At 44.6% G+C, this 26952-nt stretch overlaps 1 protein-coding gene across 2 annotated transcripts in view; it reads left to right on the top strand.

Annotated features, from left to right (window-relative positions):
- The window catches only part of LOC135225190 (sorting nexin-20-like), a 62809-nt gene that overhangs the window by 33486 nt on the left and 2371 nt on the right, over positions 1-26952 (top strand). For both annotated transcript variants that reach the window (XM_064264484.1, XM_064264483.1), the window contains exons 3-4: positions 5415-5545; positions 26105-26345. In XM_064264484.1, coding sequence (XP_064120554.1) covers positions 5415-5545; positions 26105-26345 — 372 coding nt within the window. The remainder of the gene's footprint in view (positions 1-5414; positions 5546-26104; positions 26346-26952) is intronic.

Genomic DNA, 26952 nt, shown 5'->3' with positions numbered 1-26952 from the left:
CAAAAAGAAGCGCTAGAACAGATAGAAGGGGATTTTCCTCCAGGCTTTTACAATCGCCTTTTTGTAGTTCCCAAGTCATCAGGGGGCTGGAGGCCGGTTTTGGATGTGAGCGCCCTGAACTTGCATGTCCAGAAAACAAAATTTCCTATGGAGACCACTCGGTCGGTTCTGGAGTCCATCAGACAGGGGGATTGGATGGTCTCTCTGGACATGCAAGACGCTTATTTTCACATTCCGATACATCGCGAATCTCGGAAGTACCTGAGGTTCATGTTCGAAGGCAAGGTGTTTCAGTTTCGGGCGCTTTGCTTCGGACTAGCGACCGCTCCTCAAGTTTTCACCAGGGTTCTATCCCCGATAGGAAGCTGGCTACACATATTAGGAGTAAGAATCTCCCTCTATCTGGACGATTGGCTTCTCCGGTCGGAATCAGAGAGTCGGTGCATGAAGGACCTTGGAACCACTCTGGATCTTGCCAGAAAGTTAGGAATTCTGGTCAAACCAAACAGAAGTCCCAGTTGGTTCCATCTCAGAGCATCCTTTATTTGGGGATGATTCTGAATGCTCAAGTTTTTCGGGCTTTTCTGTCCCCGAAGAGGGTTCAAGGCTGTCTGGAGACAGTTCAGGAGTTCTTGGACAAAAAGGTAAGTTCTGCCAATCAGTGGATGAGGCTCCTGGCAAATTGACGTCAGTGGAGAAATTTGTGACGTTGGGAAGACTGCACATGAGACCTCTGCAGTTTTTCCTGAGAGCCTCTTGGTGCAGGAGGACACAACCAGACTCGATTACCTTTCCTGTCACAGATCAAATAAAAGAGGACCTAAGGTGGTGGCTCTCTCGAGCAAGGTTGGAAGAAGGGTTAGATTACGACCCATCCTCCCGAACCTACAGTTCTTTTCCGACGCATCGGACACAGGTTGGGGAGCCCTACTGGGAAATCAACGGACTTCAGGAGCTTGGTCGGAGAAGGAGAAGAAAGTTCCACATAAATGTAAAGGAACTGTTAGCAATTTTCTTGGGGCTCAGACAGTTTCGGAGCTTAGTAGAAGGTCGAGTAGTGGCAGTGCATTCCGACAACTCCACGGCTCTCTCGTACGTGCGGAAACAGGGGGGGACTCAGTCTTTCTCTCTGTACGAAGTAGCCAAGGATCTCCTCCTGTGGTCAAACGAAGCGAAGGTTCAGCTAGTCCCGAGATTTGTTCCGGGAAAGATGAACGTCCTGGCGGACGAGTTAAGTCGTCAACAGCAAGTGTTACCTCTGGAGTGGACTTTGGACAACAAGATTTGTCAGAAACTTTGGCGCCTTTGGGGACGACCGTCAATAGACCTGTTCGCGACATCAAGGAACAACCGTCTTCCTCTCTTTTGTTCTCCAGTCCCAGATCCTCTAGCTTGGTCGGTGGACGCAATGCTGTTGGATTGGTCGGGTCTGGAAGCTTATGCATTCCCTCCGTTCGGTCTAATAAGAGAGGTGCTGAACAAGTTCATGTCGCACAGCAATGTAACGCTAACGTTAATCGCTCCCTTTTGGCCCAGGAAAGAGTGGTTCCCGGACCTTCTCCAGTTGTTAGTAGACTTCCCCAGACTTCTTCCTCCAGAGAAGTGGCTTCTCAACAACCTCACTTCAAGAGGTTCCACCAAAACTTGTCCGCTCTAGCTCTGACAGGGTCAGACTGTCCGGAATCTTGTCAGAGCGAAAGGATTTTCAAGAAGAGCTGCAGAAGCTATCGCTCGTTGTAGGAGAGAGTCTTCTAACAAACTCTATCAAGGGAAGTGGAGAATCTTCAGAGAGTGGTGTAGAAGTGCTAAAGTCTCTACTTCTGCGACCTCTTTAACAGAAATAGCAGATTTTCTTCTATTTCTTAGGAACTCTAAGAAACTGGCTCCTTCGACGATCAGAGGATATAGAGCCATGCTCTCTTCGGTTTTTCGACATCGAGGTTTGGATATTTCCTCCAATTCAGATCTGTCGGACCTCATTAGGTCTTTCGAAACCACTAAGCTCCCGCAAGATACAGTGGCTTGGAACTTAGATGTGGTGCTTAAGTTCCTCATGGGGCCACCTTTGTTGAGCCTTTGAAGTCGGCTTCACTCAGGAACTTGACTAAGAAGGCACTCTTTCTTATTGCACTAGCTTCTGCTAAGCGTGTCAGCGAATTGCACGCTATAGACAAAGAGTCGGTTTCTCTCAAGGCAATGCTGTATTTTTTCGGTATCTTTGACCTTTCTAGCCAAAAATGAGAATCCTTCTAATCCTTGGCCGAGGAGTTTTGTGGTAAGGAACTTATCTGATTTGGTTGGACATGAGGAGGAAGAAAGGCTCTTATGTCCAGTCAGGCTATTAAGCAGTATCTGTTTGCCACTAAGGGTATTAGAGGACAATCTTCTAAGCTCTGGACCTCGGTTCAAAATCCCTCTCGTCCTCTTTCTAAGAATGCTATATCGTTCTTTATTAGAGAGCTTATCAGGGAAGCTCACTCGCAGTCCGAGAACGACAATCTTTCCGTTCTGAGAGTTAAAGCTCACGAGGTTAGAGCAGTGGCAACTTCTTTAGCATTCAGAAAGAATTTATCTTTAGCTTCGATTCTTCAGAGCACGTTCTGGAGATCGAATTCGGTTTTTTGCGAGTCATTATCTCAAAGAGATAGAAACGGTTTTCGAGAATTGTAAAACGTTAGGTCCGGTGGCAGTTTCTGGCATGGTGTTGGGAGAAACGGCACAGGGGTCGTCACCTCTATGCTAACTTTTCACCTTGAATAGGTTGTCGAGTTCAAGGGAAGCTGGGGGTACTGAGTACCTGGGATACTCACCAGTCTGTTAGGTCAGATTTTACAATGGTTGGGTATATATGTTTTTAAATCTGGTGTTGGTGACAAATGTTTTGTATGATTGAATTTCTGGTCTTAGCCCAGGGCAAGGGCAATCTTTGTTGTTACTATCCTCCGTCAGTCAGCCTTGACTCGCTTGAACTACGGAAGGATTCCACTCCTGTAGAGGCTAACTTTGGTCAAATTCCAATTCCTCTACAATAGTAAGAAGAGCACCGACCAGAGGCAGTAACAGTCTGCTGTAGCTCTCTTACAAGGTAAGGTACAACAGACACCTTGAGTGTTTACTGGTATTGCAATAAATGTAACCATTTAAAAATACTAGTGGTCCACTGAATCCCACCTTCCCATAAATGTGTAATCAGCTCTATAATTGTTCGGTAAGACACTACAATAAAAATGAAATTTTCATTATTAAAATGAAGTTTTATTGTATACTTACCGAACAATTATGATTATACCCACCCTCCTCCCCTTAGGTGGACGGACGGGCAGAAAGAATTGGATTCACCTGGGCAGTTGTACCTGGTTCTCCCGCGAGTGGAGGGAGATGACGTCATCACCACCAGTGTTGGCGACGCCGACGCGCTAAATTTGAATTTAGTATCCTGCCGCTCGTGGAAATCACGGCTCTATAATTGTTCGGTAAGTATACAATAAAACTTCATTTTAATAATGAAAATTTCATTTTTGTTGTGTGACAGGGGTCCAGTAACTCTCAAGCTGGTCCTGGTGCCAGTAAAAAACAAAAGTGGGGAAGTAAACTCAGATAGTTCCAGTAAAAAACAAAGAGAAGTAACCCCAGATAGGTCCTTGATACCTGAAGTCCTTCTGTGGGGAGATTCCCCTTCCAAACAACTTCTTCTCCTCCCTCTCCATCTTCCATACCTAACAGGTGTTTTCCATAAAGGTAAGAGTGATGTTAAGTGTTCCTTTATTCATTTCATTAGTCATTTACATATAGTATTTATTTCTCATTGTTTTCTGTATGTAAAACTGTGTTTATTCCGTATAAAATGTATTTAAAAAAAAAATTTTCGGGGTCTGGAATGCATTAATTGTATTTACATTATTCCTCATGGGAATAATTGTTTCGGTTTTCATGGGAGGTTCTGGAACAGATTATGTACAAAAACCAAGGTTCGATTGTACCAAAATACCTGTTATTTCTGTTTCAAATGTTTCATATATCCCAAGTCCTCTCTCTTTCAAATGTTTCATATATCCTGAGTCCTCCTGCTTCTCCTTCATCTGAATCTTTCTTGATTGTTGGAGCCCAACCGCTTTACCACCCTGGAGAATAGGATAGATACAAAATTTGGACTGATGGTAAGCACTGTTACCCAACTAGGTGAATCAGTGAAATTCTTAATGAATAGATTTGATAAAAGTGAAAGTATCTCCCTTCTCATCTTTCTAAATGGCAATATCAGTCAAATTCTACTTCCTTGGAAGAGGCTGCCTCCTCCCAGGGGGATTTCTCAGTACTGATAGATTCTGCACGCAGGTCTGCATTTACTGTGGCCAAGGTGATGTTTTCTGGTATGAAAATTGATCACCTTTTAAAGAACATCTTCAAGATGGTAGAAGTACTCAGTATTCTTGACTGGTCAATTGGAGCATTAGTATTCTTGACTGGTCAATTGGAGCATTAGTATTCTTGACTGGTCAATTGGAGCATTAGGAAAGAAGATCGGAGACTTTTCTCCTTTAGCTGATGACTGCTCTGCTGATTGGTTGAATGTCAGTTACTGCATGGACAGAGCAATAAGTGATGCATCCCAAAAATTGGCTTCCCTTTTTGCCATGGGAATGTTAAAGAAAAGGGAGCTCTGGTGCTCTTTCACCTCTAAGAGTGTATCTCCCAATATGTGGGAGTGTATGTGCATATTTGGTTGGTGCTGCATATTGTTTGTTACTGTAATGTATTTGATCTTAAGTAGTATATACTACATGTTGTAAGGGCTTCTTCAGTGCATTGCCACTTTTTTATGCCAGGAATTGTTCTGTGTAAATTCTGGTTTGTATATTAGAAAACATTTACACTTATAAAAACTTGTACGTATTTGTTTGTCTACAAGCACCCTTTACTATATATAGCTAGTAAAAGTCTGATTAGTAACAAAGACCCTACATTATAGGCTGCACTTGAATATTTTGTAGCTGCTGTCTTACACCCAACAGCAAATCCACACTGTTCCTGACCTAAACGAACTTGTACTTTACTCCTGACATTCAGTTTAAGTCTTCTTCTTTGCAACCATTATCCCTACATTAAGGAGTCGGTTGTTTGATGCGCCTTCTCCACTGCCTCCTATCAAAGGCATCATCCTCCTGACATTCAGTTTTAAGTTATATACCTAAAAATGTAGCACGTAAAGTTGGTAGCCGATGGAAAAAATCATAATATAGTACATGATAGGTATAGAAGTCTGCTGATTTGAGGTTCATTAAATTTAGGTGTTATTATATACCTGTAATTTTAAAGAATCATATCAACCATGTTATTTTGAAGAATTGTGAAACTGAATGATTTATTATATTATTTCAGATGAGAATTGTCAACCTGTGATTATATCATTACAGATGAAATTGTTGCCCCGGAGGTGTTAGTGCAGTCTCTCTCGGAGTTAGTTGTTCAACCCAGGGTCAAAACTGTTGTTTTCTTTGAAATTTCTTCAGCTCAATCCAAGTCCACTCAAGGAGAGAAATACGTGGTAATATGTCTGAAATTTTGTGAATTATTTTTTCATAATGTGATGAATTTTAGATAATCTTATCATGAGTTTGTTCATAATAGATGAACTCTAATGTTGATTTAAGTGTTCACTTGCTGGCTCAGTCACTTTGCATAGTTTTCAACAAGACCATTGCTATATGGCCTTCTGCTTTATTGTTTTCCTTCCTCACACTATTTTATAGGTCAGTTTTATATATGTAACTTACAAAGTAATTACATAGCTATTGTTTCATTGATTCACAACAGATTAGATTCAAATTTCCGGTAGCGACACCAATAATGTGTAGGTGACATCAGTCTCGCCCCCTAACAAGAGGGTTAGGAACGACTCAGTAGACAATACTCATTCCGTGTCTGCAACTCCTGGTGATAACATCTGGTGTCGGCAGCAGTTGTTAATTTTTTGCTGGGTATTTACTGGACTTCAGTATCCAAACTGAAAGTTGAATAGCTTCAGCCAAAACTTTAAGGTGGAGTTTTTCCTTGCACCAGATAACACTCAGTGCCAACTCCTTATGTTTTTCTCTTCTTTTTTATCCACTAGCTCCTGCGCCTGGCTCCCTCTCTTCCTTCCAGTGCCATTGCCAGTTTGTGTCCGGTTAACAATGTTAACCCTGTGATAGTGAAGTGTTGTGCAGTGGAAGAGGAAGCTATTCATCCCTCTATTCTCCTAAGTGGAAGGTCCCTGTCAGACTCCCCTGCACCTGGGAGGAGGCAAACTGGAAGTCCAAGGGAGGTCGGGAGGTTATACATGACTAGTTGCCCCCTCAGTAGAACCAGTTGCCAGTCCCAGGTATCAACAGATAGGTGTCTTAATGGATGTGTAGTGGAGGATGTAGCTGTCTGGCCCTATCAGATAGCTAACCCAGTCCCTGTCAGACTTCCTTAACCTGGGAGGAGGCATACTGTCAGTCTATGGGTTCCATAGGGGTTTGCCTTTGGATAGTTACCCCTCAGTTGAACCTGTTGTCTGCAGGTTTCGACGGAAAACCGTTGAAAAGGAGTTCATAAAGTGCACTTGCCCTGACTTCTTGTATTACGTATCCCAATGTGAACAAGTTAAGGATCCCAGTGTCGGCAAGAGGCTGCTTTAGAGTAGAATATGTCCATGTTGCCCACCTCCTGTCAATGTGGGAATCAGCTATGTACTGGTAATTACTTGCTAAGTTACTTATACGTATAGAAATGACATTTTTATAATAAAATAGTTTTATATATAGTTTTTGTACATGAACTTTCCTGCCAGATATATACTTAGCTTACGTCTCTGACGTCACGACAGAATTCAAAACTCGCGGCAAATGCGACAGGTAGGTCAGGTGATCTACCCCACCCGCCGCTGGGTGGCAGGTGTATGAACCAATCCCCCTTTCCAGTCATAATTTTTCTGTCGCCGGTGTCGACTACATCTGTTGTCGATACCTCTCGATTTTGAATTATTACTCGTTTTCGCCCTGGATTGTTTCAACGGACTTTTGGTGAAGTACCTGCTCCTTGGCTTGGCATTTGCGATTTGTGGACCGGTTTTGGATTATTCTTTTGATTATTCTTGGAATTTCATTATGTCTGATTTGGAAATTAAGAAATCAACTATGTTCAGAGTTTGTTCTGTTACCGATTGTAAGGTGAGGCTACCGAAAGCTGCGGTAGACCCTCACACAGTATGCATGAGGTGTAGGGGGAATGACTGCTCATTTATTAACCCTTGTAATGAATGTGGTAATTTGAATGAAGAAGAATGGAAGGCGCTTGAGAAGCTTGAGAAGGACAAGGTTAGGAAAGCTTCATCTAGGAGTTCTAGTAGGTCTCGCGCTAGCGAGTTTGAAGTTGATAACCCTGTTGTAGACGTAGCGCCTTTACCAGTTTCAGCCCTGCTTCCTGCACCGAACCGAAGATGCGCCTTCGGAGGTGGACACTATGAGAGCCACTATTCGCAGCATGGAGCTGAAAATTAAAGTGCTAGAAGGTAAGAGTGATAGCAATTTGTGCAGTGATCCCAGTGCAGTGGAGGGTGCGTCTGATCGGCTCCCTAATGCTTCTAGGCCTAGACCTCTTCCAGACTCCCAGACCCAGTGGAGGAGGAAAGTCGAAAGCCGCAGGAAGGTTAGGGAGAAGAACCCCCACCGGTCAGGCGTCCCCTCGGTAGCGCCTGATGTTCGATCCCAGGTCTACCTTGGATCGCGCCAAGAGAGAAGTCTTACGGCAATGCTTCTCGTCTTCGCCTTCTCCTTCGCCCAAACGTGGTTGGAGCTCCTCGGAAGCTTCTGGCCGTCGAAGAGAGCCTGGCAGGCTTCTTCCGCTCTCCCCTCCAGCCCTGAAGTTTTTTCGGAAAATCCTGGATTGGATGTCAAGAAACCGAGGATTTCTTTGGAGTTTCGCTCTCCTAGTAAGGATCGAACTGCGTCTCCCGTGAAGGACTTTGTTAAGTCTCCTACACGTGTGTTGGCTAGTCTGCAGGCGCAGATTACGGCTCTGGCTGACTCCTTGATTGTGAATGCTGGTCGTAGGAAGGACGTCTCGCTCCCGGTAAAGAAGTCCAGGCGCTCTTCTCCAGGCTTACGCTATTCGTCAGTAAACCGCCCTCTCTCCTAGGAGTGGATCGTAGTACGAGGCGCTCTCCTGCGGACATCGTTTCTCCGTCGGACAAGGGGCATGCTTCCCGTAGACGAGCCTCTCCTGACAGGCGCTCGTCTCGAGACAGGATCTCTCCCGCTGGCAGACGCCAGGAGCCTGGTAGGCGTTTTTTCTCATGGTAGCCGCTCTCCTTCAGGCTTTCGCTCTCCTGTGACCAGACGCCCTTTGGTAGACAGGCGCTCTTCTCCTGTCAGCCGCCCTTCCGCTTAGCAGGCAACCAAGAAGACCTATGGTAGGCGCTTCTTCTCCTTCAAGGCGCTCTTCTCCCGATTTCCGGCTCTCCTCGAGTTAGGGCGCCAGGGAATCTGTCAAGACGCCTTCCTCGCCTGCGTAGGCGCTCGTCGCCAGAGGATTCGCTCTTCCCTCGCAGGCAGGCGCCAAGAGCCTTGATAATCGCTTCCCGCATGACATGGCGCTCCTTTCGCCCAAGGGCAAGCCGCTCTCCTTTAGACAGGCGCCAGGACCTGATATGACGCTTTTCGCCTAATAGGCGCTCTTCGCCTTAATAGGCGCTCTTCGCTAATAGGACGCTCTTCGCCTGATAGGCGCTCTTCGCCAGATTTTCGCCCTGCGTTCGTTAGGCGCCAAGAGCCTAGAATGCGCCCTCATCCTGACAAGAAGGAGTTTCAGGCTGAAGCTCAACGGAAGTTATAACTTCCCCGGTTAGATGTCAGAGTTCTTCCAGACATTCTTCCAAGGATGGACCTCTCGGCCTGAGGACAAGACAGCCTTTTCATCGTAAGGAATCGTGAAGGATCTTCGGCGGAAGAAGAACAGGATCCCTCGGAAGAAGAAATTCCTAAAGATTCCTCCGTTTCTTCATACAAGCGGTTGACGGACCTGTTTGCTTCAGGAATTTGGAGACGCCCTTTCTCCTGTCGCCCCGCCCTCGGCCTCTTTCGTTATTTTCGACTTCGAAAACGTTCGAAGGTTTCATCCTGTGTCAGGATGAAGCCTGCAATCTCTATGAAGAAGGCGCTTAGAGGTTTTGGTGAGTGGCTTCTTTCGAAGGAAGAGAAAGGGAAGACGGTGTTCTCTTTCCCTTCTCCTTCTAAGCTTACTGGGAAACTAGGATTCTGGTATGAATCGGGAGAACCCTTGGGCCTCGTTCTTCCATCCTCGGCAGACTCGGACTTCTCTTCACTGGTGGATTCCTCTCGACGCTCTGCCCTCATGTCTGCTAAGACGACATGGGGGATGAATGAGCTTGACCACCTGTTGAAGGGAATGTTCCGAGTCCTGGAGGTGTTTAACTTCCTAGACTGGTCTTTGGGCGTTTTGGCCAAGAAGACGCAGACCCCGGATTCCTTTTCTCCTGAGGATCTTATCAGTGTTCTCACGTGTATGGACAAGGCAGTGAGGGATGGATCGAGTGAAATAGCTTCACTTTTCGGAGCGGGAGTGATCAAGAAGAGATCTGTGTACTGTTCGTTCCTGACGAAATCAGTATCGCATGCTCAGAGAGCCTCTCTCCTGTATTCTCAGCTCTCTCCTCAACTCTTCCCTAAGAAGATCGTTCAGGATGTTTCTTGTGCCCTTTCAGCTAAGGCTACACAGGACATGCTAGCCCAGTCTACCAGGAAGCCTCACTCTTCTTTCCAAGCTAAAACCAAGAGAGAGACTCCAGTTAGGCAGGAGCCCTTTCGAGGAGTCCTCCTGCCAGAGCTTCTTCCTCTAGAGGATCTAGACCCACTAAACGAGGGAAGACCTTCTCTAGATCCATCAGAGGGAAGAAGTAGGATTCAAGTCCTCCAGACATCAGTGGTGCCAGACTTCTGAAGTTTGCCGACGTCTGGGCCCAGAAAGGGGCGGACAACTGGTCACTCTCGATTGTCCGCAAAGGCTACCTCATTCCCTTCTTATCAAGACCTCCGTGACGACGACTCCGAGGGAGTTGGTAGCCAAGTACAAGGACCCCATCATGAATCAAGCCCTCTCTCTAGCAGTAGATCTTATGCTGGAGAAGGAGGCGATAGAACTAGTGAAAGATCCTCATTCTGCGGGTTTTTACAACAGACTGTTCCTAGTTCCCAAGAGCTCAGGAGATGGAGACCGGTTCTGGATGTAAGCGCCCTGAATGTCTTCGTAGAAAAAAGGAAGTTCGCCATGGGAGACAACTTCTTCAGTGTTGGCGGCTCTTCGTCCAGGGGACTGGATGGTGTCCCTAGATCTTCAGGACGCTTTACTTCCATGTGCCTATCCATCCTTCTTCACGGAAGTTTTCTAAGATTCATGATGGGAGGGAAGATCTTCCAATTCAGGGCCTTGTGCTTCGGCCTTTCCTTTCGACAGCCCCTCAAGTTTTCACGGGTTTAATGAAGAATGTAGCGCAGTGGCTACATTTGGAGGGAGTGAGGCTGTCTCTCTATCTAGACGATTGGCTGATCAGAGCAAGCTCACAAGAAAGATGTCTGGAGGACCTACAAAAGACACTGACTTTAGCAAGTTGCGTGGGCTTCTGGTGAACTTCCAGAAGTCACAATTAATCCCCCAGTCAAGAGCTGATATATCTGGGGATTCGGATGGTTTTCTCCGGATTTTCGGGCATATCCGTCACCAGAGAGTATTGCTCGTTGCCAAGAGAAACTAACGACCTTCCTAGAGAAAGATGCTTGCACAGCGAGGGAGTGGATGAGTCTGTTGGGGACACTTTCCTCGCTGGAGCAATTCGTTTCTCTAGGAAGGTTGCATCTCAGACCTCTCCAATTCTTCCTTTACCGGAACTGGAGGTGTCTCTCTCTAGACCTGGAATTCTCCTTCAGGATATCAAAAGGAATCAAGAAGACCTTCTGTGGTGGACAGATCCTCTCCGATTTGCAGAAGGTCTGTCTCTGTACATGCCAAACCCGAACCAAGTATTGTTTTCCGACGCGTCGGAGACGGGTTGGGGTGCGACCCTAGGGTCAAGAGAAGTGTCAGGCACCTGGGAGGGGGAACAGTTGTCCTGGCACATCAACAACAAAGAGTTGATGGCAGTGTGGTTGGCGTTAAAAGCCTTCGAGCCCCACGTCCGAAATGCTATAGTTCAGGTCAACTCGGACAACACCACAGCCTTGGCTTACATAAGAAAGCATGGGGGGACACACTCTTTCTCCCTGTACGAAACAGCGAAGGACTTGCTGTTGTGGTCTCAGGCAAGGAAGATCGTTCTCCTCACCAGGTTCGTACAGGGAGAAAGGAATGTCAGAGCCGATCTCCTGAGCAGGAGGAATCAAGTGCTCCCCTCGGAGTGGACTCTGCACTCAGAAGTTTGCAGGACCTGTGGAGGTTATGGGGCAGACCTCATATCGACCTTTTTGCGACAGCAAAGAACAAGAGAATAGACCTCTACTGCTCCCCCGATCTCGGACCCAGGAGCAGTGTCAGTCGATGCTTTCCTCCTAGACTGGCGAGGTCTGGACGTCTATGCTTTTCCTCCATTCAAGATTCTGAGTCAAACACTCAGAAAGTTTGCGGCCTCGGAAGCGACAAGGATGACGCTGTAAGCTCCATTCTGGCCGGCCCAAGATTGGTTCACAGAGGTACTGGAATGGCTAGTGGACTTTGTTTTTTTTTCCAAGAGCTCTTCCACAAAGAGTAGATCTGCTCAGACAACCCACTTCGACAGGTATCACAGAAACCTCCCCGCTCTCAATCTGACTGGCTTTCGACTGTCAAAAGTCTTGTCAGAGCGAAGGGGTTTTCAGCTAAGGCAGCGAAGGCTATCGCATCAGCTAGAAGGCCCTCTACCCTTAGTGTCTACCAGTCGAAGTGGGACGTCTTTCGCCGTTGGTGCAGAAACCAGAAGCTTTCCTCTTCCAGTACCTCTGTGACCCAAATCGCAGATTTCCTGGTTTTTCTCAGGGAAAAATGTGGTCTTGCAGTTTCGACCATCAAAGGATATCGGAGCATGTTAGCAGCTGTGTTTAGGCACAGGAATTTAGATATCTCCAACAACAAAGATCTACATGATCTGCTAAGATCTTTTGAACTTGCAAGAAACCCTCGTCTCAAATTCCGAGCTGGAACCTGGACGTGGTTCTTCGTTTCCTGAGGTCCCCTCGAAGTTCGAACCCCTCCCCAGTCATCTTCTTTCAAGGATCTTACGAAGAAGGCTCTGTTTCTTTTGGCTTTAGCATCTGCCAAAAGAGTTAGTGAGCTTCATGCTCTAGAAGGAAGGGTAGGTTTCAAAGGAGATTCCGTGATTTGTTCCTTCCTTCCTTCTTTTCTAGCTAAGAACGAGAACCCCTCAAATCCTTGGCCAAGGAGTTTTGAGGTTCCAGCTTAGCTCCCCTGGTAGGGGAAGAGCCAGAAAGAACTCTTTGCCCTGTGAGGACTTTAAGATACTACCTCCAGCGGAAGAAGTCTCTTAAGGGCATTAAGGACAGACTTTGGTGCTCTGTTAAGGATCCCAGTAGACCATTGTCTAAAAATGCTTTGTCCTTCTTTATTAGAAGCCTCGTGAAGGAAGCACATTTGGCTTGCAGGTGAGGATCACTTCAAGCTTTTGAAAGTCAAGGCTCACGAGGTAAGAGCCATTGCGACGTCCTTGGCTTTCAACAAGAATATGTCACTCCAGAATCTGATGAAATGAAAGCAACATTCTGGAGATGCAATTCAGTATTCACGAACCACTACCTTAGAGACGTCAAGATTACTTACGAGAAGTGCTTCGCGTTAGGCCCGTATGTATCGGCGGATTCGGTGCTGGGGCAGGGAGCTGAAGCATATCCTTTGTAAATTTTTTCCCCATATTGTTTGTGTTGTGTTTTTATGGTTGTTTGAAAGAGGATGCGGGTAAGGCATCTCTTTCTATTCGTATTGCTAACATTTAGAATGGTTAGGTGATCTGTTTGTGCTAGAGCTCCCTGCATTGGTAGTGGTCAGGCTCTGTAATTTAAGAGGGCGAATCCCCATTGACATGATCCGACTTGGATTCTACTGAGTAAGTGGATATCAAATCCCTTCGGTAGACCCAAAGAGTCTTTTCAGCTGTAGGTCACGCCCTCGCTGTAGCTCTTCAGGCTTTGCAGACTAATAGACAGTAACTATGAAGTCTTCAGCCTTATCAGGTAAGAACCAAGGTTTGTTAGTATCCTACAACAGATGTTGTTTCCCCTTTTTCCTTGTTACCTCTGTCTTTTTCCCTCCACCAAGGGTGTCAATCAGCTAAGTATATATCTGGCAGGAAAGTTCATGTACAAAAATGATATTGTTATTTTACAATAAAGTTTTGTACATACTTACCTGGCAGATATATACGATTGATGGCCCTCCCAGCCTCCCCTCAGGAGACAGGTGGAAGAAAAATTATGACTGGAAAGGGGGATTGGTTCATACACCTGCCACCCAGCGGCGGGTGGGGTAGATCACCTGACCTACCTGTCGCATTTGCCGCGAGTTTTGAATTCTGTCGTGACGTCAGAGACGTAAGCTAAGTATATATCTGCCAGGTAAGTATGTACAAAACTTTATTGTAAAATAACAATATCATACTTACCATGTAATTACATGATCAGAGCCCTCCCTCCTCCTCCCCTGTGATGGACATTATCATAAGCAGAATGAGTATTGTATGCTGAGTCATTCCTTACCCTCTTGTTAGGGTGCAAGATTTGTGTCACCTACATAGTATCATTGTCGCTACTGCAAAATTTGAATCTAAACTGCTGCGAATAAATGAAACAAGAGCTATGTAATTACTTGGTAAGTATATGTATATATATAAAATTCTATTTTATTATAATGTCATTTTTTGTCTGTATGGTTGCCTCCATTTTCTGGCATAGTAGTTACATGTTGGCCGAGTACATTTCGCACTCGGCTACCATTCCGGTGGTCCGAAGTTCGATTCTCGGCTTGGCCAACGCGGAATCAGAGGAATTTATTTCTGGTGATAGAAATTCATTTCTCGATACAATGTGGTTCGGATTCCACAATAAGCTGCAGGTCCCGTTACTAGGTAACCAATTGGTTCCTAGTCACGTAAAAATATATCTAATCCTTTGGGCCAGCCCTAGGAGAGCTGTTAATCAGCTAGTGGTCTGGTAAAACTAAGATATACTTAACTCAACTGACATGGTAAGGAGGCAGACACATGGGGCACCATTAGCAAAATAAGGAATTATGGGGCTGAGAGCCAAGGTTGAGTCCTTGAGAGCCTGTCAAGATGAAGCATCCATTAGGAGCTCTTCATACACTAAGGTCTGAATCCTGGCCTAGTTCCTCAGGAGGCTGTTTGCAGCTCAGTTATATGTACCTTATATTTCTGTGTATAAGATGACCTTTAGATAAGACGAGGTCAAAAATCATGGCAAATTTTCATGAATTTATATCATATCTGTAGTATATAACGACTTGTAAATTACAAAACCGAAATTTTTTTGGAAAAAAGTGACTATACGTACGTATTTGCAAAAGTTGAACAGTACAACTATATTTATAGTAATAATGACTTATATAAAATTGTTTTGCTTGTATCCAATTATGTGTAGTACATATTACTATTATCATATTGTTACTGTATTACAAAGAATGTAAACATTGTCATGTACATTTGCATTTGATATTGTTTACATTCTCAAAATCTTGGCTGATCTGAGGATTATTGATATCTTCATTGCCATTATTTATTAGAAGAGATATCATTTGTAGATACCTGATATTGTAAATTAACAAAATTTGGTTGAAAACTTACACATATTACTTCATTGTAAAAGCATAAGGTGGGATATCGAACATCACTTCAGCCTGGCCGTTATTAGTTTTATTCAGCCTTGGCTATAACCTGAAATGTATTTTATTTTTACTTATGGAAGCCACTATTGAGAATCAGCAGGGTTTAACAACTTGTCAATTTTAACAGAGCTCTTAATAAATGCTCAATAGTTTGGGAAAATAACGTCAGCAATCAGCTGTTTCTCAATTCAGTTGTTTATGTCAATACCTACACGTTTACAATAATCACTTCATCCAGAATTGTAAAAACCGGAATATTTTAATGGAGGATGGAGGAGTATCATTACTATTACAGTAGATGAAATGGAGAGAGAGAGAGAGAGAGAGAGAGAGAGAGAGAGAGAGAGAGAGAGAGAGAGAGAGAGAGAGAGAGAGAGAGAGAGAGAGAGAGAGACTGACTGACTGTTGCCTCAGTAACATTTTTACACTGATAGATATCCATTTGCAAAAGTCGAATAATAGTTGCTTTGAGAATAATGGTAATTTTAATAAAACTTGTTTTACTGTAATCATATTGCATGTGTTATCATATTACAGTAAATGAAGAGAGCAATGATGCTCCATTTGCATTCTAGTTTTGTTTATTTAAAATAATCAGCAGATCGCATTTTACCTATATTACCACTGGCTTTACGTAGTTGCCAAATGGAACTTAATTCAGAGATACATTCCTTTCGTAAATAATCAAAGATCGGTTCAACAAAACTGATTCTATATCCTGTTTTTCATACAGATGTTGCTTAGAAGGGAAAACATTGTTTTGTTTACATGTCTTTGCCATTCTTCAACAAATGCTAATACTAATACAATAATGAATGATAATTATTGCACACACTATTGTTTATAAGACTGAATTGTTCTAAACAGTTACAAACAGCTTTGTGTTCTGCCTGACTTGATGTTTGCTGTGTTTTTTGTGCTATAAAAGCATGGGTGAATGTGAAACTAGAAAGTGTCATAAAATCATTTAAAAAATGCCATGGATGGTACTGAAGATGATTTGTAAGAAGTCGACTTGCCTATAATGGTGGAACATGTGATCAATCTTGTGAGATGTATGAGAAACTTTTAATAAAAAATTGATATTGTTATCCTAAATGTTATTACTACCATAATTACAGTATCATTGAAATTTATAAAAGGTTACTGAAAGTTAAAGGTTGCTGTGAGCGCAACCGAAACTCGATGTTTACATTTTCTCAGCTTCTCAGCTGGGATCGCATAGATAAAGTTTGTTTTATTGACTTTATCATGAGTTTATTTCATAATGTGAATCTTCATGTATGTTGGTGGTTAGGCTATAGCACCGAGGCCGAGGCTAGCATACCGACACACATCTTAGAATTCAAGGTTTGATTTTTAGAATTGTAGTATAAGATGACACCCAGGTTTTGGGGGTGAATGTTAGGGTTTAAACGTCTTCTTATATGCGGAAATATACGGTATATAATACAAAGTGTTTATTCTTATGCTTAAGCTCTGGTCTCTTCCAAACTATTATTATTGGTCTTGGCATGATGACTTGATTGGCAGGGTATATTCAGCAAAGGTTTACTTGTTATGCTCCCCTCTCTTCAGGCTTTAGTACAGTATGTACTTGTTTTCAGCTCCTTCTGCATTGAGATTATTATCTTTATTACCAGTCATGGTTTTGTTTGCTTGGAACTCATGATCTATGTAAGGAGTGTATATTGAAGCACTCAATTTTTCTTTGAAGTAGACCATCTGTAGATTTTTCTGAGGCTAATGCCATTACAGGGGAAGGACAGGTTTTTGGGAGAGGATCTCCTACCTGTTCAACTGTTCATCTCTAAAGCTCTCTGATATTTAGGACCCTCTGTGGACTGATTTTAGATCAACAAACACCTGGACCCAGCTCTGAAAGAATGACCTTTAGGATCTTTGACTTGGCTTCCTTATTCACTTTGGTTCTATTGGGTACATTCTGTACTCTTCCCATGATCAACAGATTCTTTTCTTCTCACTTTGCAACCTTCTGTAGTCTCTGCATCTTTCTGAGTTCTGTTTATCAGGCCTAGCCTTAGGGAAGGTGGTTCCCTGGAGGTGATGGCAGAAGCTATTGTTTGAATGGCATGTCCTTTCCCTCCACCCTTTACATATTCACAGGACTCATGATTTAGTATGTACTACAGGGTTCTTGTCTGCACCAGTCCTCAGTTCTCTTGATAACTGAATTTTTCTTTTCACTGGGGAACATTTGTGTTCGCTCACTCTTCTTTTAATGAAGCTTCACTTCACCCTCTCTTAAGGCTTCCTCCAGGAGTGATCTTCTAAAAGCAACAGAACTTTTTGTGCCTTTTTGCCTTTAATGCTTGCCGTTCAAAGAACTTTCATGAACCTTAGAGTTACTTTTTTACTTAGTTAACCAATGGGGACCTAAGGGACAAGGTGTGCTTGCACCAACCTATTTGGGGCAGCTGTTCTTTTTTTTTTTTTGTGGAGTGCCTGGGAATTCTTATAAGTCATGAATTAGGTCAGGTTACTTTAGTAATGGGTTTGTATTTTAAGAAAAAATTACTTTTGTAAAAAAAAAAAATAACTATCGTAGGTACAGATCATTGTATCACTGGTGTCTCAAGAAGTTACTTTTACCTCCTTTCTGTCTAGTGGCTGAAGCAGTTATGCTATACGTACTGTATACAGTATGTACTGTAATCATTAGAGATTGAAGTTGTGTGGGGGGGGATATGGGTTCTTTTCTCTAAGGTTTCTTGATCATCTAGTCCATCACTGAATAGTGCTAGTGGAACTGAAATTTGATAAGGGTTTACTCACTGTAGTCTGTGTGCAGTTTGTTAAAAAAGATAATTGTTCATACTCGAACAAACCTTCGGTCTTAACAATAGGATAATTTCTAGCGCCTAGCTGGATCCGGTTAAAAAAAAAACAAATGAATGAAAGCAAGGAATCTTGTGATATCTGGCAAGCATGCGTAGATCGGGTGAAGGATGGTCAAAGACCATTCACCTATGATTACGCATCAGTCTTTTCTTTGTCCGCCAGAGTGAGTCGTGTTTACCTCTCTTGGCCTTTACCCGGTTCATTGCCTGTTTCGCTTGTGTTTTTTGTGTGTGTTTGTTGATATTATGGCTTCTGCTCCTTCTCGGCCTCATCAACGTGTGTGCATCGGAATTCCAGATTTTTTGTGTTCTCAGTAGGTGCCATTCTAATTTTTGTGCTAACGATCCTTGCACGGAATGCCGGGCATGGCCTAAGAGGAGTAGAAGTTGTTTTATAGCAAGAGAGAACATCGGAGGGTTCGACTCTTCCTTCGTGGGAAGGTTTTTTTTTTGCCCCTTTCCCGATGCTTTGTCTCCTCCAGTATTCAACCCCCATAGTAGAGTTGTTTCTGTGTCTCCTTCCTTTTCTTCCATTGATTCATCACTGGAAGTATTGGGAGGCCACCAGGCTGATGTTTGTAATGTCGCCCCTTCTTCTTTGGGAATTAATTTGATTCCTGGGAAGGGGGAGACTTTTTTTTTCATCATTCTCTTTTCTTCCAGAGTCGGAGGCGTCCAAGATGGCGGCGATTAGAAGACGCTCAAACTAGGGGGTACCCTGTCCTTGGAGGGGTTGCTTCCGCACTTTTGGAGGCTCGCTCCCCCCCTCCTCCTCAGACTGGCCAGGCCAACCCCGCTCCTCCCGGCCTCGTCTTCATGGGTAGCCGAGGTCAGCCATCTTGTATTGCTCCGCCAGTGACTGATGCCGCTTCTTCGAGTTGGAGGGAAGCTGTGGCGTCTGACCCGTTGATGACGTCACGGGATCCGTCGTTGTGTATTCCTCCACCAGTGGCGCCTCTTCCCCTTCACACCGAGGGGAAGCTGTGACGTCATCACCGCTTGTGACGTCACTCCCATCGATGACATTCGCTACTCCTCCCTTCCATGTCGTTGGAGCCTTCTCTTGCAGATCAGTCTGAGGTTATATGCCAAGTGGGACTCTGTTTTGGATGTTGAGTTGGCTGCCTTGTCGGTTGGGAGGATTGGAAGAAACACGTTGCTTCGTCCCCACCTCCTGCAAAGAGATTGCTTAAGGAACCAGTACTGTCTTCTCCCTCTTCCCCTTCTGCGCCACGTCGGTGTATCAAGCGTTGAAAGGCTAAGGACTTTGCTCTTTCTTCGCTTACGAGGGAGGAACTATGTGGACGTGTTCTCGGGTGTGTTGGCGTTTCGGGGAGTGTTGGTTTATCTTCCCTTGTGTAATCTGCAGCGGCTGCTTCGTCCTCTGCATCAAATCGCGGGCGTGTTGCAACTTCCCCTGTCCGTGCACGTCTCGAGTGTGTTGCAACCTCCCCCGTCCGTGCACGTCTCGAGTGTGTTGCAACCTCCCCCGTCCATGCACATCGCGAGCGTGTTGCAACCTCCCCTGTCCGTTCACGTGAGGCAAGTGCTCCTTCTTCTCGCCATCTTAACCCAGACATCATCACCTAAAGCCGGGATTGATTAAGGAGCAGGTGAGGTCAGTGGCTCCATCCTTGTCTCCTCAGGATGCCTCAGCGTTGGAATCTACAGCAGCCGCCATGTTGTTCACGGTTTCTTGGCTGGACTTCTGGTCTGTGGTCACTGCCAAGATAGCTCTCGACAGGTCCCCAGAAGGGTTGGTGACTGCATCCTCTCTTGCCAATCTGTTGCAGTCTGGATGCAAGGCGTTTTCGTATATGGCTCACCTCAACGTTAATTTATGGGCTAACCTTCTCCTGATTAGAATGCGATAGGCCAGCGTCGGGCTGACACCAAAGACAGACTGGTGCACCAGTCTGTCGGAGTCTCCTCCTCGGAGATCCGGCTCCTCCTCCTCCTCCTCCCCTGTCCAGCAGTAATCAAGAAGATCGTCACCTGGTAGGCAGTCAAGGAATTTGAGTTCGGCAGGGCTCCCGTTCGACTCGGCCTTGGTCAGAGGATCAACGTCCCTTACAGCTCGTTCCTTTAGGCCAAGAAGGGGCCCAAGGGGCAGAGGTAAAGGGGGCCGTCGGTAGGTTAGGCTCCTCTCCCTCTCCTGTGCCATGGAGGGGGGTGCCTAGCAGGCCATTGGGCCAAGTGGCAGAGTTATGGGGCAGAGAAGTGGGTGGTAGATTCCCTTCGGGTGGGGTACCTACTGCCATTCGATTTCTCTCCTCCTCTGTCGGACAAACCGCAGATCACGAAGGCATATCCTCCAGATTCTCTGAAGTTCTTGGCTCTTTGGGAGGAGGTGCAGAAGATGCTGGACAAGGTTGCTATAGAGGAAGTGGTGTGTCCATCTCTGGGGTTTTACAGTCACATCTTCTTGGTGCTCAAGGCACCGGGAGGATGGAGACTTGTGGTAGACTTATCCACCTTGAATCACTTCATCAGGAAGGCACGGTTCAAGATGGAGACCCCGTGTTTGGTGTTGTCAGCCGTGATGGAAGGCGACTTCAAACTGTCGATAGACTTAAGAAACGCATACTTCCAAATCCCTGTTCATCCGACGTCCAGGATGTTCCTTCACTTCTCTCTTGGGGACGAGTTCTTCAAGTTCAAAGTCCTATGCTTCGGGCTGACTACAGCCCCTCAAGTGTTCACAAGGGTCTTCTCTCGTGTCAAGTTGGGCCCATGCTCAGGGGATCTGTTCGCTGAGGTACCTCGATAATTACTTGGTCTTGGCAGTTTCCAGGGAAAAGCTGCTGCAGGACAGGGATCATCTACTTCGGTTCTGTCTGGAACTGGGCATCATAGTCAACCAGGAAAGATCAATCCTCGTACCTAGTCAAAGAATTCTCTACCAGGGCATGGTCATCAATACGACAGTGGCAAAGTTTTCCCCTCGAATTAGAAATTGAAGTTGCGGGTGGTGGCACGCAACTCCCTGTCGGAACCATATCAGTCAGCTCGTCAGTCGCAGATTCTTCTGGGAGTGTTGTCTTCCCTGGAGAAGCTGGTCCCTCATGGGCATCTTCTTCTTCGGTCTCTGGGAGAATTCTGGTCTCCGGCGGGGGACTTACCCCTGTTAATGGTTCCTCTGTCTCTGGAAGTGAGAGAAGACCTTCGTTGGTGGTTGGACGACCAGAATCTTTCGAAGTATGTCCCTCTACGTTCTCTGTCACCGGACTTCCTTCTGTTCTCAGACGCCTCCCTCACAGGTTGGGCGGCCTTATGTAGGCGACTTCATCGTTTCCGGCGTTTGGAGAACAAGCAGCAACATATCAACGTCTTGGAGTTGAAGGCAGCCTTCCTTGGTCGGAAGGAGTTTTGGGGAGAAGGTAGAATGTCATTCTGTCGTTCTCATGTAGGACAATGCCATGGTGGTAGCCTATGTGAACAAACAGAAAGCTTGGTTTCTTGTCAACTTCACGCCTTGACCGTTGAGGTTCACCAGTGGGCGGTCAGCAGTTAGGTAGAGCTCTCAGCCAGGTATGTCCCAGGCAAACTGAATGTTGTTGCAGACAAACTCAGTCATCGGCATCAGATCCTAGGCACTGAGTGGTCGTTTCATCAAGTGGTAGCAGACAAGCTTTTCCAGGTTTTGGGTAGACCCATGTTGGACCTTTTTGCGACTCGCTTCATCAGGAAGCTGGAGATATTCTGTTCAGTGGTCCCAGATCCTTTAGCATTGGCAGAGGACGCATTCCAACATCCCTGGGACAACCTGAGGGTGTATGCCTTCCCTCCGTTTTGTTTGATCCGTCAAGTTCTGAACAGGCTAATGAATTCACAGGGTCTCAGGATGACTTTGGTAGCCCCTCTGGGGCCTCAGGCGGAGTGATTCCCAGATCTGCTGTAGTTATTGTCAGAGGTTCCGAGGGAGATTTCCCCCTTGGCGACATCTCCTGTGTCAGCCCCATGCAGAAATGTTCCACCAGTCAGTAGAATCCCTGTCTTTTCCCGGTTGGAGGCTATCACGTTTCTCCTCCGAGCTGGAGGCTTTTCTCAGGAGAGCAGGGCATATGTCCAGCAGTCTCAGAAAGTCGACCTCCGCGGTTTACCCAGTTTACCAAGGCAAATAAGCGATCTACTGTGATTGGTGTCGTAAACGGGGTTTTTCTCCCCTCGCAACCTCTATTCAGCGAATAGCAGACTTTTAATCTTCCTCAGAGATGAGAAACGTTTGCCTGTTTCTGCCATTAGAGGCTACAGGGCGGCCCTGAGTTTGGTGTTATGCCTGAAGAGTATCAACATCTCCTCTTCCTGAGAACTTTCCTTGCTAGTTAAGGGGTTTGAGCAGTCAAGTTGTCCTAGAGAGCTCAAGCCTCAGACGTGGGATGTTTCCTTGGTTCTCGAGAGCTTCACTAAGAGTCCATATGAGTCCTTGCATCGCTCATCTGACAGGAACTTGACACTCAAGACAGTTTTCCTTCTTGGCTTGGCATCTTCCAAGAGGGTAGGAGAGCTCCACCATCTGAGCTATGAGGTGAAGCACACCAGGGTTAGGGGTCATTGTCCTTCGAATTTGTCACAGAATTCGTGGCCAAGACCCAAAAATCCCTCTGTGCACGATGACAGATTCACTTCGTTTTCCATTCCATCACTGAATGACGACTTGTGGGTGGTGATGCTCAAGAGCTTTTGTTGTGTCCTGATCGGGCGCTGCGTTGCTATCTTGAATAGACTCGGCGCCTCAGACCAGGCTGTCACAGACTTTTTGTTAGCACAGACCATGCAAGAAAGAGGTGTCTAGGAATACTCTTTTTGGATACAGGAATCCATCAGTCAGGCATACTTGTCTCTTGATGCCTCCACCACCACATCTGTGCAGGCTAGAGTGCATGACATTAGGGGTATTGGTCCCTCTCTGGCTTTCAAAAAGAACTTGGCTGTACATAGAGTGTTGAGCGCTGGTACTTGGTTACGCCAGTCCACGTTCACCTCTTTCTATCTTAAGGATGTTGCCCACAGATCTGCGGACACGTTTTCCTTGGGTACTTTGGTAGCTGCCCAACAGGTTGTGTACTCATAGTTGCCCCCAAACTGGGCACTTTAGTATCTTTCCTAAGATGATTGTGTGGATGAGAGAATGAGTGAGTTGGCTGGTCTCCTTTCTCTTGTACCTTTCCTTCTTCCTTCGGGCAGGTTAAGGAATAGACACGTCATTCGCTGGACTGGTCTGATACAATGAGTAAGGTAGTCATGCCGATAGTGTGGTCACTTAATATGCAAATGTCAAACCCTCTGTTTGGTAGCATATGCTCGACTCCTAGGCAAGGAGGAGTTGAGAGTAGTACAAACCCTGCTGTGTTGGTTTGCTATTAGACAGTCAAGAATAGAATATGTGATTCTGGCACAAAGCCAAGCACTGGGACCCATAGGGTCATTCAGCGCTATAGTGATAATGAATACAAATGGAAGTATAAATAATGAGTTTAATGGGAATGATATAAATGAGTTTAAAATAGATACTCTGATGATCAATGTTTAAAACGGTAAAATCGACAATAAATTTCTAGTGGGATTTAAAGTAAAATGGCCATTTATGGTAAAAATAAAATTAAAATAAAAAATTAATTATATCTATATAAAATTACTAGACATTCTTATAAAATCCACAAGCCTTTAAAAAACTCATAACAGGGCCAAACTCCATGTTGTTTCCTAAAATTTCAGATATAGTTTTACCATTCAGATGGTACATCCGCCTCTCATTTACATACCTGGTGCAGTGAACCAGAATGTGCTCAACTGTCAAAGGGCTATCACAGTGAACACACACTGGAGCACTACCACCATCAAGAAGAAAACTGTGTGTCATTCGGCAGTGACCAATCCTCAACCTTGTTAATATAATTTCAGTCCTCCTGTCGCTTTGATAGGATGATTGCCAAATTCCTACTTGAGGTCTAATTGTTTTTAACTTCTTATTATTAGCAAGAAGGGGAGATGACCATCGCTCCTGCCACTTTCTTAGTATATAGTTACGAATACAGATTTTCATATCAAAATGGGGGACTCTATTTGTATCAATTTCTCCTTGGGAACAGGCACTCTTTGCTTCTCGGTCTGCTTCTTCATTACCTGGGATCCCAACATGACCAGGAATCCAACAAAAACGTACTGTTTTATGCCTACAAGAAATGCGAAACAGCCACGCCTGAGCCTTTTGTACTAAAGGATGGGAAGAATTATAACTATTCAGGCTTTCCAGAGCACTTTTACAGTCTGAGTATATGACACAAGACTTCTTATTTGAATGATATGCTATATCTAGGGCTTTTACAATAGCAGATAGTTCAGCTGTATATACTGAGGTAGCTGGAGGTAGCTTTGCAACATTACAAAAATTATCAGTGACCACAGCTAAACCTACTCCCTCGCTTGACTTTGAGCCATCTGTATAAATTTTATAGTCGTTATTATGAACTTCATCATGCTCTAAAAACAGCGACTTTATTTCTTCATTAGGGGTGTTCTTTTTTTACTATATTTTTCTTGCACAGTTCAGCTTTTGGTATGAACCAAGGTGGAATTTTGGAAGGGGCCAATTCATGAACATTCTGAGTCAGTATAGAATTTTCATTTACAGATGCATTTAGCCGGATCTGGAATGGAACTGTACAATGGTTCTCCCATATATCATTGTACATCACTCAGGGTCTGAGTGCTTTGATATAATTTTATCTAGCTTCTCAACAGGCTTCAGTCCCTCTCCAGAGGTCATTTCTTCTGGAAGCTGGACTGGTGGGTAGGCCCCCAGCCAGTTAAGGATGTCTTGTACCTCCCTCCTAGTATGAGTCTATCCTATTTTCTGGGCTTGGCCGTGTCGCTCCGTGAAAATAGGTTCCTTTTGCTTCAGTGATGGATGTCCTATTGAAAGCCAAACTGAAGGATATAAATCGGGTTTGGCGTTCAAAAGCGAACAAAAGATTCCGGGACAGGTTAGCCCCGATCCCGGCGATCTTACGGAAACGCCTCCGCCCCTGGACGGAGGTCAAGAATTTGTCAAAGACAATTCCACTACAATTTCCTCCACCAGCCTTAGTGATCCACACAGATGCGTCACTAACAGGTTGGGGAGGATACTCACAGTACAAGAAGGTACAAGGTACTTGGTCCCTTCAATTCCGCCAGCTTCATAACAATATCCTGGAAGCCATGGCGGTGTTCCTCACCCTGAAGAAGCTTCACCCAGTCAAGAAATCTCATATCAAGCTGGTGCTCGACAGCGCAGTGGTAGTACACTGCATCAACAGGGGAGGTTCAAAATCAAGCCACGTGAACCATGTCATGATAGCCATCTTTTCACTAGCAGGCAAGAACAAGTGGCACCTATCAGCTACTCACCTTGCCAGAATACAGAACGTGGTGGCCGACACGCTATCACGTTCAGTCCCACTGGAGTCCGAATGGTCTCTGGACAAGAAGTCATTCAGTTGGGTATGTCAGCTAGTACCGGGGCTCCAGGTGGATCTCTTTGCCACGGAATCGAACCACAAACTCCCTTGTTATGTGGCCCCCAACCTGGACCTTCTGGCTTACGCCACGGACGCATTGGCTATAGATTGGAATCAATGGAACAAGATTTACCTCTTTCCTCCAGTGAATCTTCTCATGAAGGTTCTGCACAAGCTGAGAACATTCAAAGGTCAGGTGGCTCTGATAGCCCCCAATTGCCCAAGATGTCAAAATCCCTTGTTAAGACCGAAGGTTTGTTTGCGTATGAACTAATGACAAATTTTCTAAGACAATTTGTATTTTTCATAGCTACAAACCTGAGGTCTTAACATTATACTGCCCGCCCCTCTGTTTGTTAAGACATCCTGAGTTGGGAAAGACTGATGTGTAATAATAGGTGGATGGTCTTCGACCATCCTTCACCCGATCTACGCATGCGTTGCCAGATATCACAAGATTCCTTGCTTTCATCTGTTTTTTTTTTTTTTAACCAGATCCAGCTAGGCGCTAGAAATTATCCTATTGTTAAGACCTCAGGTTTGTAGCTATGAAAAATAGAAATTGTCTAGAAAATTTGTCATTTTACCCAGACCAGTGAGTTATGTAACAGTATTGGTTCTCACCAGTCAATAGAATGTTGAGAAACTGGTTTAAATACTGTATAGTATAAACAAATGAACTTATTCAATGTGTTATAGTTGCTGATATTCAATACATTATTACTTATACTATTTTCAAAGATTTAGAATATGATGCATTATTCATGCTTCACAAAAAGATTGATATGTAATTACATATGATATCACTAATCCGTGTTTCAGGCTTATTTAGTTGAAGTCAAGCACAAGATTGAGATTAGCGAAGCTGAGGAAGCACTAAAATATACTGACTCGATAGAACAGAATGATACTAGTCACTCTTCCATGGCAGGAGGCCACATGGAAAAAATTGGTTCCTTTGAAAGACGTTACTCTGAGTTCCTCGCTGTTTATAATGCGCTGATGAAATCTCACAGGTCGCTCATGGAAGAATTTATAGGATTCCCCAAGAAGGTGATAATAGGTAAGGTTTTTGAATTTATTAGGAAATACAAGCAGAAATATGTATTATTCATTTTAATATGTAGAAGGTCCATATGTACGTATATGGACCAACCTATCTAAGCCACCTGACCTCTTTTCTTTTACAGTGGAGTGTTGTGTTTGGGATTTCATGTGTGCATGACAATGGGTTTTTATTAAAAGAAGTTTTTTGTTAATTACATTTCATAGAAACAATAAGAACCTGCTTCCTTGCCCAACCAATTTTATTAGTAGCATGCATTATCTTATGTGATCATCATTATTGCCTCTAACACTTCATGACACAAAGTGCCTCTTAAATTCCATCAAACATATTTCCTGTGCTTTATCTTTTACAAATCTCTAATCATCCCCAACTTCCTTTCTCTTAGTTCTCATCCATGTAGATCAGTCCTTTCAACTCTTCTGCCACTCATAGGAGCCCAGCACAGTCATACACATGAAAGATTTTGCCCTAGAGGGGAACATTGCATATCTTACCTTAGTATCACTGATTAATAATGGAAACCTTAGTGTCTCTTGACATAAAAGTAAAATAAATTTAGCTTTTTAAATTAATGATGCCTACTATAATTTTGAAGCAGAAG

This window comes from Macrobrachium nipponense, chromosome 13 (genome assembly GCF_015104395.2).
Source record: "Macrobrachium nipponense isolate FS-2020 chromosome 13, ASM1510439v2, whole genome shotgun sequence".
NCBI classification, from domain to species: domain Eukaryota; kingdom Metazoa; phylum Arthropoda; class Malacostraca; order Decapoda; family Palaemonidae; genus Macrobrachium; species Macrobrachium nipponense.
This window is presented reverse-complemented; position numbering and strand designations above follow the sequence as displayed.